The 12,954-nt window shown below is 40.9% G+C and overlaps 1 protein-coding gene across 1 annotated transcript in view; it reads left to right on the forward strand.

Moving 5' to 3' along the window:
• The window catches only part of ank2a (ankyrin 2a, neuronal), a 61,530-nt gene that overhangs the window by 46,885 nt on the left and 1,691 nt on the right, over window positions 1-12,954 (forward strand). Inside the window, 6 exon segments of the mRNA XM_028589181.1 lie at window positions 7,996-9,786; window positions 10,277-10,366; window positions 10,782-10,865; window positions 11,091-11,255; window positions 11,408-11,581; window positions 11,743-11,834. Coding sequence (XP_028444982.1) covers window positions 7,996-9,786; window positions 10,277-10,366; window positions 10,782-10,865; window positions 11,091-11,255; window positions 11,408-11,581; window positions 11,743-11,834 — 2,396 coding nt within the window.

Genomic DNA, 12,954 nt, shown 5'->3' on the forward strand with positions numbered 1-12,954 from the left:
TACTCTGAAAGTAGACCAGTATCACCTCTTTCAACACTGTCAGATGTTGAGTATTCAGATTTTTGTCTCGAGGAATTGTTTGGGGACACCAGACCAGATTCCCCAGATTCACTTACTTTACGGGTTGATGCTAAACACACAAGCGTACCTGTAACTGCATCCCAACCATTGTTCCCTGCAAGACCTCTTACGTATGCAGATGTTGTGCGGGGCATAACACATGAAAGACAAGCAGATACTTCCTTGGTGTGCGAACCATTTAAGTTTATACCTATTTTGACTCCGTCAGTGTCGTCAAGCAAGGAGTGCACTCACTCCGTCATAGAAGACTGGGTCACCAGACCACATTCTCCAGAGTCAGTGGCATCTGATAGAGAACATAGGGTCCCCTCTCCTGACTCGACTGTTCCTCAAATCAGAGCTCCCTATATCTGTCATGATGTTGAATTGTCAAGACACAGGTCATTTACACCACAATCAGCTTTTTCAGACTGGGAAGGTACTGATTTGTGTCTGGAGACACTGTTTCACGAGACTAGACCAGAGTCCCCGCAGTCAGTTTCATCAGACTTTGTACTTGATAAGTTTTTTAGCAGCAGGGCGTTGTCCCCCGAATCTGTATCTTCCAATTTTGACTTTTCTCTTCTAAAGGAATGGTTAGCAAACTTTAGAACATCCTCTCCAGAGTCAGTGGCATCTCAAAGTGAACATAGGCCCCTCTCTCCTGACTCACCTGTTCCTCAGTTCAGAGCTCCCTATATCATACATGATGTTGAATTGTCAAGACACAGGTCATTTACACCACAATCAGCTTTTTCAGACTGGGAAGGTACTGATTTGTGTCTGGAGATACTGTTTGACGAGACCAGACCAGAGTCCCCTCAGTCAGTTTTATCAGACTTTGAACTTCATAAGTTATTTAGCAGCAGGGCGTTGTCGCCGGAATCCGTGTCTTCCGATTTGGACTTTTCTCTTCTGCAGGAATCGTTAGCAAACTTTAGAACATCCTCCCCGGAGTCAGTGGCATCTCAAAGTGAACATAGGCCCCTCTGTCCTGACTCACCTGTTCCTCAGTTCAGAGCTCCCTATAACAGTCATGATGTTGAATTGTCAAGACACAGGTCATTTACACCACAATCAGCTTTTTCAGACTGGGAAGGTACTGATTTGTCTCTGGAGATACTGTTTGACGAGACCAGACCAGAGTCCCCTCAGTCAGTTTTATCAGACTTTAAACTTCATAAGTTATTTAGCAGCAGGGCGTTGTCGCCGGAATCCGTGTCTTCCGATTTGGACTTTTCTCTTATGCAGGAATGGTTAGCAGACTTTAGAGCATCTTCCCCAGAATCTATGGCATCAGTTGAGCAGCATTCTTTGTCTCCTCACATGACATTTGGCCAAATGAAGTGTCAACATTGTAACTATTATTTACAGTACTCTGAAAGTAGACCAGTATCACCTCTTTCAACACTGTCAGATGTTGAGTATTCAGATTTTTGTCTCGAGGATTTGTTTGGGGACACCAGACCAGATTCGCCAGATTCCCTTACTTTACGGGTTGATACTAAACACACAAGCATAACTGTAACTGCATCCCAACCATTGTTTACTGCAAGACCTCTTACATATGCAGATGTTGTGCGGGGCATAACACATGAAAGACAAGCAGATACTTCGTTGGTGTGCGAACCCTTTAAGTTTATACCTATTTGGACTCCGTCAGTGTCGTCAAACAAGGAGTGCACTCACTCCGTCATAGAAGACTGGGTCACCAGACCACATTCTCCAGACTCAGTGGCATCTGATAGAGAACATAGGGTCCCCTCTCCTGACTCGACTGTTCCTCAAATCAGAGCTCCCTATATCTGTCATGATGTTGAATTGTCAAGACACAGGTCATTTACACCACAATCAGCTTTTTCAGACTGGGAAGGTACTGATTTGTGTCTGGAGACACTGTTTGACGAGACTAGACCAGAGTCCCCGCAGTCAGTTTCATCAGACTTTGTACTTGATAAGTTTTTTAGCAGCAGGGCGTTGTCCCCCGAATCTGTATCTTCCAATTTTGACTTTTCTCTTCTGCAGGAATGGTTAGCAAACTTTAGAACATCCTCCCCAGAGTCAGTGGCATCTCAAAGTGAACATAGGCCCCTCTCTCCTGACTCACCTGTTCCTCAGTTCAGAGCTCCCTATAACAGTCATGATGTTGAATTGTCAAGACACAGGTCATTTACACCACAATCAGCTTTTTCAGACTGGGAAGCTACTGATTTGTGTCTGGAGATACTGTTTGACGAGACCAGACCAGAGTCCCCTCAGTCAGTTTTATCAGACTTTGAACTTGATAAGTTATTTAGGAGCAGGGCGTTGTCCCCTGAATCCGTGTCTTCTGATTTTGACTTTTCTCTTATGCAGGAATGGTTAGCAGATTTTAGAGCATCTTCCCCAGAATCTGTGGCATCAGTTGAGCAGCATTCTTTGTCTCCTCATATGACATTTGGCCAAATGAAGTGTCAACATTGTAACTATTATTTACAGTACTCTGAAAGTAGACCAGTATCACCTCTTTCAACACTGTCAGATGTTGAGTATTCAGATTTTTGTCTCGAGGAATTGTTTGGGGACACCAGACCAGATTCGCCAGATTCACTTACTTTACGGGTTGATGCTAAACACACAAGCGTACCTGTAACTGCATCCCAACCATTGTTCCCTGCAAGACCTCTTACGTATGCAGATGTTGTGCGGGGCATAACACATGAAAGACAAGCAGATACTTCCTTGGTGTGCGAACCATTTAAGTTTATACCTATTTGGACTCCGTCAGTGTCGTCAAGCAAGGAGTGCACTCACTCCTTCATGGAAGACTGGGTCACCAGACCACATTCTCCAGAGTCAGTGGCATCTGAGAGAGTACATAGGGTCCCCTCTCCTGACTCAACTGTTCCTCAATTCAGAGCTCCCTATATCAGTCATGATGTTGAATTGTCAAGACACAGGTCATTTACACCACAATCAGCTTTTTCAGACTGGGAAGGTACTGATTTGTGTCTGGATACACTGTTTGACGAGACTAGACCAGAGTCCCCGCAGTCAGTTTCATCAGACTTTGTACTTGATAAGTTTTTTAGCAGCAGGGCGTTGTCCCCGGAATCTGTATCTTCCAATTTTGACTTTTCTCTTCTAAAGGAATGGTTAGCAAACTTTAGAACATCCTCCCCAGAGTCAGTGGCATCTCAAAGTGAACATAGGCCCCTCTCTCCTGACTCACCTGTTCCTCAGTTCAGAGCTCCCTATAACAGTCATGATGTTGAATTGTCAAGACACAGGTCATTTACACCACAATCTGCTTTTTCAGACTGGGAAGGTACTGATTTGTCTCTGGAGATACTGTTTGACGAGACCAGACCAGAGTCCCCTCAGTCAGTTTTATCAGACTTTAAACTTCATAAGTTATTTAGCAGCAGGGCGTTGTCGCCGGAATCCGTGTCTTCCGATTTGGACTTTTCTCTTATGCAGGAATGGTTAGCAGACTTTACAGCATCTTCCCCAGAATCTATGGCATCAGTTGAGCAGCATTCTTTGTCTCCTCACATGACATTTTGCCAAATGAAGTGTCAACATTGTAACTATTATTTACAGTACTCTGAAAGTAGACCAGTATCACCTCTTTCAACACTGTCAGATGTTGAGTATTCAGATTTTTGTCTCGAGGATTTGTTTGGGGACACCAGACCAGATTCGCCAGATTCCCTTACTTTACGGGTTGATGCTAAACACACAAGCATAACTGTAACTGCATCCCAACCATTGTTTACTGCAAGACCTCTTACATATGCAGATGTTGTGCGGGGCATAACACATGAAAGACAAGCAGATACTTCGTTGGTGTGCGAACCCTTTAAGTTTATACCTATTTGGACTCCGTCAGTGTCGTCAAACAAGGAGTGCACTCACTCCGTCATAGAAGACTGGGTCACCAGACCACATTCTCCAGAGTCAGTGGCATCTGATAGAGAACATGGTGTCCCCTCTCCTGACTCAACTGTTCCTCAATTCAGAGCTCCCTATATCTGTAATGATGTTGAATTGTCAAGACACAGGTCATTTACACCACAATCAGCTTTTTCAGACTGGGAAGGTACTGATTTGTGTCTGGAGACACTGTTTGACGAGACTAGACCAGAGTCCCCGCAGTCAGTTTCATCAGACTTTGTACTTGATAAGTTATTTAGCAGCAGGGCGTTGTCCCCGGAATCTGTGTCTTCCAATTTTGACTTTTCTCTTCTGCAGGAATGGTTAGCAACCTTTAGAACATCCTCCCCAGAGTCAGTGGCATCTCAAAGTGAACATAGGCCCCTCTCTCCTGACTCACCTGTTCCTCAGTTCAGAGCTCCCTATATCAGTCATGATGTTGAATTGTCAAGACACAGGTCATTTACACCACAATCAGCTTTTTCAGACTGGGAAGATACTGATTTGTGTCTGGAGATACTGTTTGACGAGACGAGACCAGAGTCCCTTCAGTCAGTTTTATCAGACTTTGAACTTGATAAGTTATTTAGCAGCAGGGCGTTGTCGCTGGAATCCGTGTCTTCCGATTTGGACTTTTCTCTTATGCACGAATGGTTAGCAGACTTTAGAGCATCCTCCCCAGAATCTGTGGCATCAGTTGAGCAGCATTCTTTGTTTCCTTACATGACATTTGGCCAAATGAAGTGTCAACATTGTAACTATTATTTACAGTATTCTGAAAGTAGACCAGTATCACCTCTTTCAACACTGTCAGATGTTGAGTATTCAGATTTTTGTCTCAAGGAATTGTTTGGGGACACCAGACCAGATTTGCCAGATCCACCTGTTGATGCTAAACTGACCAGCATAAGTGCACCTCCATGTCATCTGCTTTCTCTTGCAATACCTCTCACATATGCAGATGCTGTGCAAAGCGTTGGATTTGAAAAACGACCACATTTTTTGAGTGATGGAAATACATCTTCCATCAACTACTTTTTTTCTGAAATCAAACCATTATCTTCTGAAACCTTTTCTTCAGTCAATGAGGGTCAGAAAAAAGTGACTAAACTCAAACTAGTCCCTACGGAATCCATATCATCAGACTCCACAATATATACTCATCAATGCAGTGTACAACACAAGCCTTTTGTTAACAACTTAATGTCACATTTGTATGATCCACTCTATAAGGGAAAATGTTCTTGTTGTGCAATAAGATTCTTTAAATCTACCCTAGAAAAATAGTGTTGCGTGGTCAGTGGTACACTTAGAAAAATAGTGTTGCATGGTCAGTGGTACACCTAGAAAAATAGTTTTGCATGGTCAGTTGTACACCTAGAAAAATAGTCTTGCATGGTCTGTGGTACACCACAAAAAAACTTGAAAGTTGTTTTTTTTCTTAGTTTTCTTAGCACATCAGATGACAAAAGAGCTGATTAGTTGTTGTCTTTAAGGGCTGTGGTCACTGATTCTGTTTCACCAGCATGTTAAAGCTATTCTGACATTGCACAGGTCTGAAACAGGTCCTTGCCAGCATGCAGTAGAAAGTTAATTTAATGAGAGTCTTTCACTTTCAGAGTATAGGCTCTTTCAGAGTATAGGCTCACCAGACATATTACATCCAGATAATCATTTAATCGTTCAACCTGCTTATTCTTTTTTTATGTTTTTTATTTCACCTTTATTTTTACTGGCAATCCATTAAGAACAGGTTCGTATTTACAATGGTGGCCTGACAAGTGGCATAGCCACTTAGGGAAAGGGAAGGAGGGCTAGATAATAAAAACATTAGAAATACATACAGTTTAGAAATTACATAGAAATTACATAAAGTACAATGTGAAATATTAAACAGAAAACGATAAACACTATAAGTGCATAGGTACATGGGTGAGTAAGAGAGGGAGAAACCATTCTTTACTGACCAGAGCCCCCCTTCTCCATAATTGTTTGTCCTATCTCGTGACAAACAAATTCCTCAGTTGGACTGTCAACCTTGTTATTACATGCATTTGTTACATGCTGTTTCACAGCCACATATTCCAGCCAAATCTTGTTATTTTTAAAGCATAATGCCAGACTCCATTACAGGAACCATTACAGTATTACTCAGTATCCCACTCAACGGTACTTGATCTTACAGTAACAGATTCAAATCCTGAAATGCTGATTCCACCAACTGGAACAGTTGAGGACCCATAGCTTCCTCCTCAAACACAAATGACCAGTCTTTTTTGTCAACCCTCCTCCCTGGACAGAAAAAACCCTAACTAGATCATGTTCGATCACACAGGATTAGCCAGTTTTGCACTGAGTTGAGTCACATGCCATCTGTAGAACAACATTTTGAATGTCATCATGCTGTCTGGCTGGAAGAGGCTTTCCATGTACAAACTCAAGCAAAGACAGAAAATTGGTGAAAGGAAGATCACTTGGCCACAAATAAATGGTCAAACCCTGAATCACAATTAAAGATGACACAAGCCCAAGATTCGTTTTCCAAGAACATGAAAAGAAAATCCTTGAGCGAGGACGAGGGCAAAAGTTCCTTGGTGTTGGTAAGACAGCACAAGCTCTTGCTCAGCAATGAATGCAGTGTTGCTTTCAAGATTAATAAATATGGCAATACATGTTGCATCAAGTGTGAATGTAGAACTCTTGCCTCAAGCTTTTACTAATAATGCCCAGAGGCTTCACTGTCTTGCTGTGGCATGTTTGCATTAAAACAGAAAAAAAGATCTTTCAGTGAAGCATAACTAATGAAAATTACAGAGTGACCCTTACTTGGTGACATGAGTTTTTGTCCTGGTATGAACAGTCTCATATGTTACATAGGTAAAGAGCTAACCAATGGACTTTGTGATTCCTTTTAACTGCCGGACCTGACTGATTTAAGCTTAATTATATTTTAGGTGCCAGACATTTCTCTATTTTTTCTAAGTTTACAATCTATTGTAGTTGCAATCAGTTGGATAGCTCTATTTAGATCTTCATAAAAATCTAAACCAACCAATGTACTTGCCACAGCTAGATGCATGTACTGTATGTTATGCACATAATATCACTGTTTAAATAACAAACATTAAGACAGATCACTGCAGCATACCACTCCATTAGCACCCCTAATGGGTGCCCTAGTGACAGCCATATCCAAAGAAACTGAATTTAGAATTAACTTCAGTTGAAAAATTAAATGTGAGAACATAATTGCATGCCAATAACTAGACATTGCCTTCCGCTACTGCCCTTCTTCCACATTCTGTCATCTAAAATGTCTAGGTAGGGGAGACAACAACTCTTTTATAATAATGTAATATACTTTTCAAAATGTTTAGTTATGTTAATGAAGCGGTCTGTTGGCTGTTGTCATTACTGTAATAACAGAATTATTTGGGAGATGGAGTAGACCTGCAGTGGAACGGACAATAGTAGCATTTGACTGACAAATACTGTAAACTGGTGGATTTAACATTGTCATCAGAAGGCCAGTGCTTCCAGCCCTATATTATGACATGGCAGCGAAAACTTACTTCAATGAGTGTAAAATGATGCATGTCCATCTTCACGTTACTCCAAATCCTGATTTTCACTCAAGTTCACTTCTGCCCTGTTTTTATTAGTGTAAAATGATATTGGGTTGTGAGTGATGTTCTCAATGTAATATCTCCAAGCATTGATATTATCAAGACTATTTTAAAAACATATCTTAATTTTGCAGCATATTAGTCATTACATGTATGTAATGCGTAAAATTGTATGTGGTCTATAAGATAAATGTTATTAACATACGATACTACTGCAGTGACCTAAACGCAAGTGGGTGTAAGTGAATTTCCTCATTTGAGACATGGCTTTTATGTATAAACCAGAGTCTGTCACTGACAAATGCATGCTTCATTTGACTATTTCTTTCATCAGCAAAAGAAATCACATCATATTTATATATTTTTCCCCACTCCATTGTATCATTTCTTGCAGGTATCAACAGCATCTTCCAGGACAAATCTTTCAGAATCTTCAAAACAAATAAGTGGTCATTTAGGACAGGGCCAGGTCTTTCCAAATGAGACACACTCCTTGGCACATGATTCAATCACACTTTCCACTGAAAAACTAGAATTACCACTTCCAGGTACCTTTGACCTAAGTAAAACACAATCTAAAATCAGACTGACCAATCAAAGTAGCTCACCACAGGAAAAATATGAAAAGCTGTCATTCCCGAAGCAAAGTGAAAATTCTGGCTTAGCTAAACCAAGCTCAGCGACCACAGACTCACTCTGTCAAATAGCTCAAGAAAGTCCAGATGACCAAATGTTCATGTCCTTAGAGTCCATTCCAACACAACCAGAGTCTGGGTCCCCTCAGCTTGAACAGCTGCTGTCAGATCTGGAGGAGATGAAACTTGCATTTAGCCCAGAGACACTTGACCCTATTTTGTCAGAATTCAATGATGAAAGCCCTGAAGTTGAACAAATTAAGTTTGAAGACATTTCACCTGAAGACCAATGCCATACAGAAGATATTGATACCCTGAGAGTCGGTGTGTTATCTATTGTACAGCTTGCAGAAGATACTAACCACACTGATGTAGCAGTCACAGAGCATACACATTTCCAGACATCCATTCAAGATGAACCTGAACTAATCTCAGACACTCCTGATTTAACAAAAACCTCTGAGACAAGTGTACCATCGAGCCTTGGTTGTCGTAAAGATAGTCCTGTATCCCCTACTGATTCAACTCCAGAATCTTCTCAGAGATTTTGTGAAGTGATGGAACCACTGAACTCAGGTCTTCCTATCGATATATTCCAGTTCAGCTCATTTTCTTTAGTGTCCTCCCCCAAAGTAGCTGCAAGGAGTCCGTCTAAGATACCTGAGGAACATGTGGCTAATCTTCGTGAGCAAGATTATACAACTGACTTTCTTAAAAGTCAAGAAGAACTTGAATCAGCTACATCAGCTACAGAAGAAATATCAACACAAAGTATCCAAGATCAACCTCTACATTTATGGGAGGCAACTTTTGTGGAAGCCATTCAGAGTGAAGATGTCTCTTCTCTTTCTGATTTGACTCCGGAGACAGTTACATCTGCAAGACATTTTAGCTTTGATGAACTGATGCCATACCCCTCCCCAGGAAACTTTGAGACATCCTCAGATGAGGATAGGCCAAGGACCAGTGGACGGAATTCAGAAGAATCTCTTATTTCAGTAGACTCTGAGGGTTTTGCTTCTCAGCCCACTCCAGTCAAACCCAAAGCAGAGGTGACTTCATCAACCTCTGTTGAGGAGTACACCATCCCACCTGGGTATTCAGAGATCTCTTCTACCACAACCATCTATACCCGCATGCCTCCAGAATACAAAGAAGTTGTGCATAGTGGTGTAGACAGCCCAACGTTTGAATACTCTGACCCAGAGCCTTACTTTGACTGCATACAGGCTGCATCAGATTTCTCAGAGACTGAGCCTGATGAACCTGAGACAAGTACCAGGTCAAACGGAGATCAGCCCCAGGATCATTTTAGCCATCCTAGAGTGCTAGAAAGGGGGAATCGAAGAGTCCTGTTGTCCTCTGGAAGTGAAGATTATGAGGATGCTCCTTTTGTCCATGAGCCTCTTTATAATGTACAAGAAGAAAATGAAGAATTATTACACTATTCAGAAGCATCGGATGAAGAATTCACCATGTGTGAGTCTTCACAACCGCCTCCTGTCTGTGACGTTGGGGCATTTGATGATACTGACCAATCTCTGACAAGGGTAAGATGAGATTTGGTAAACCACCCCGACCTGCAAGCTTTTTTCCCGGAGCTGAGCTTAACCAAATACTATATTTGCTTCAGAAAGGAATAACTGCTAACCCTCTGGTGACATGGATGGTTTGAAAAAAATCCTCATAACCCCTATTTTATTTTGATTTTAGATTTAACCACTCCTAACTCAGCATGCCATTGTGCTGCCTGTAACCGGCTTTATCACTCACAGTAATAATATAAGTCATGTGTTTTTTCATCAGCAATAAGCACATTAATGCTTTAATTAAGTGTAAGCATGGTTTTGCAAATGTTTTTTTCCAAGTAACAGACTGCCATGTTGTACTTTCCCATGTAAGATATCAAAATGAATTGTAAAATTCTCAAAATCAACAGAAGGTGCACCATATCACTCTGCTTATTGCTTGCTTTGCTGCAGACTAGCATTCCTATATTGTCATTTACTTAATCCTAATAGATTTGTGTTGCTTGGTCAGGAGATCACCGCAGAGCTCGGATCAATGTCAGAAAGTTCAGATGATGAATTTTTGACCACCAGAATAGTGCGAAGGAGAGTTGTCATTCAGGTATCTGATTTAGCATGATTAATGTTTTTTAAATGAGCATGGAGGATGTGATTTCCCGAGTGCAACTTTAACCAGGCTTGGCCTTCACTGTCAAGTTAAAATTTCGAACAACTTTTAGTCTCATCAAAATCGGTGAAAAAATGGGTGTTTGAAGATTAATTTAGGGTTTATAAAAAAAGAACTGCCACTTGATTTGCATAGATGGCTGAACCTCATGGAGGTGTATTATGCTGCTGTCAGCACTTTTTTTTTTAAAAAGCAAGTTTGTTTCCTGTATCCCACAGTTACATGTGTGTTCTGTTTTTTCTCTAACGTGTTTGCTTTTTATTTTTGAAGTGGAGAATTTAACACAGACAGTACACTGACCCAAGTTAGTATTGCTGATTATTGTTGTTTGTCTTGTTTCCCTTTATAGGCTGATGAAATGCCTGACCTCCCCACTCAGTCAGTGACGGAAGAAAAGTACAAGGATGAAAATGGACACATTGTTGTCAAAAAGGTAAAGCAAGATCCTATCTAAGCTCTCAAGCCCATATCACATGGCAGTATTTAAACAAGAAGTAACAACAGCCAGTAAAGCTTAACAAATCTAATTTGTGATTCAGAGAGAGACAACATTTGTTTCTGGAATGTTTGCAACTAATTATGTGGATGATTGCTTTTTCCTTTAAACACATACTATACTTCACCACCTTATGGTCTTTAAACGCATGATCTTCCACAGGTTACGCGTAAAATTATTCGCAAGTGCGTTTCGGTGGATGGTGTGGAGCGTGAAGAGGTGTCATTAGAAGGAGCTCCCCAGGGGTCCATCAGTATGGCAGAGGGAGATGGATACTCTAAGGTGGTGAAACGGACTGTACTGAAGAGTGAGGGAGACCACACAGAGGTGTGTGTACTGTATAATATGTGTGTGTTCATTATTATAGTCTTCAAAATCTCTTCTTAACAGAAAATGCCAGATACGTCGACATTTATATTGGTAGGCTTATATAAAAGACAGTTAATAAATAAACTAATAACCTTTTTCTTCTGATTTAGGTAACATTTGCTGAATGTGAGGGTTTCTCAGCATCAAGTCAGGAGACAGCTGAAGGTTGTAAGGTCAGTCGTGTAGAACGGACGGCAGTGGTGGAGGGTGAAAGGACAATGACTCACTGGGGTGATCCGTCTTTGGCTTCTGACCTCCCCTCAGCCCAAGACGACTTCAAACAGGTTTGTTGATAACCTCGTCACCATTATTGTGTTGAACTACAGCTAATGTGTAGAAAGTAATTCCATGTGCATTTGGAGAGGTATGAAGTCTCTGGTTTTATATTTTCATAATTAAATTATTCAATTAAGTGAATACTGTTTTTTTCCATTTCATGCCACAGGCCCTAGGTTATATAAGTGGTTTTAGCAGAACAAAGCTCCCTCATGTGGTAGAGAGAGAGACTGTCAGAGAAGATGGAACTGTGGTCAGGAGGTGTGTGAGTGCAGGAGTGCAGCTGCTAGATTGTGTGTGTGTGTGTGTGTGTGTGTATGTGTGTGTGTGTGTGTGTGTGTGTGATTACTTGCATTTTGTGAGTGTGAAGTTTGACAATGACAGCCCTGCTGTAGGTTTATTCAATTAACTAATATTGACTAAGGTTTGCAAATGTTGCTCTCATTAACCACTAAATCAAGTAACATACTGTAACATTGTTTTATTCATTATAAATCAAAGAATGATAACATACAGTGAAACATGTAAGATATATGCTTTGTGTTTACTGGGTACTGTTATGTATTATGACACCTTAAGCCTCTCAGAGAGGACAAGCCAGAGCAAGCATCCTGTAGGTGCCAGATAGCCAAGTATACCATGTAATTAAGGAGATAAACTGGAGGAAAAAGCAGCACAAAGGCAGGCTGTTAATGACAGATGTACAAACAGGTGTACACAAATAAAAGGTAAACTTTTTTTCTTTTACTCGACATTGAAAACATTAATATAGCAGTAAACTAATATTTACTATGTAAAAATATAGTGGAGGAATGGCATCCTGAGCAGAGAATGAAGTCACACTCCCTCTGTGTGTGTTGTAGATCGAGCTTCTCTGTTCTTTGTTTGATAGCTGGTCCGACTGTACATGCATATTAGTGCATGTGGTCGCCAAAAAACATGTCTGGGAACAGTCTGTGAGAGCCGTGTGAAAGCATTCCCAGCCTTTTTTTTGACTATTTCAAGTACAGCTCCTTTAATAAATAAGTGGAGAAACATAATTGTGGATTCTTCCATGTAATGCAGGGCAGAAGTCCATGAAAATTATGTAAATCATATGCCATGGCCTTCGCAGTCACCAGATCTCATCCCAATTGTAGAAGACCAGAGACATGGAGAACCTTGGCCTATGCTTACCCAACACCTTAAAAAAGGACACTTTATGTTGTTTTTCTGTTTGTTATATCTTTATTTGTTGGGGGTCAGTTTATGTGTAATTGCCATGAATGTGCCACTACACAGAATCTGGATATGATCATTAGCCTGTTTAAAGTGTTTTATAGCATAATATTTAGGTTTATGCAGTTATAAAGTAGCTATGCTGTGCATGTGATCTCCATTG

Source organism: Perca flavescens, chromosome 2 (assembly GCF_004354835.1).
Source record: "Perca flavescens isolate YP-PL-M2 chromosome 2, PFLA_1.0, whole genome shotgun sequence".
Lineage (NCBI taxonomy): Eukaryota > Metazoa > Chordata > Actinopteri > Perciformes > Percidae > Perca > Perca flavescens.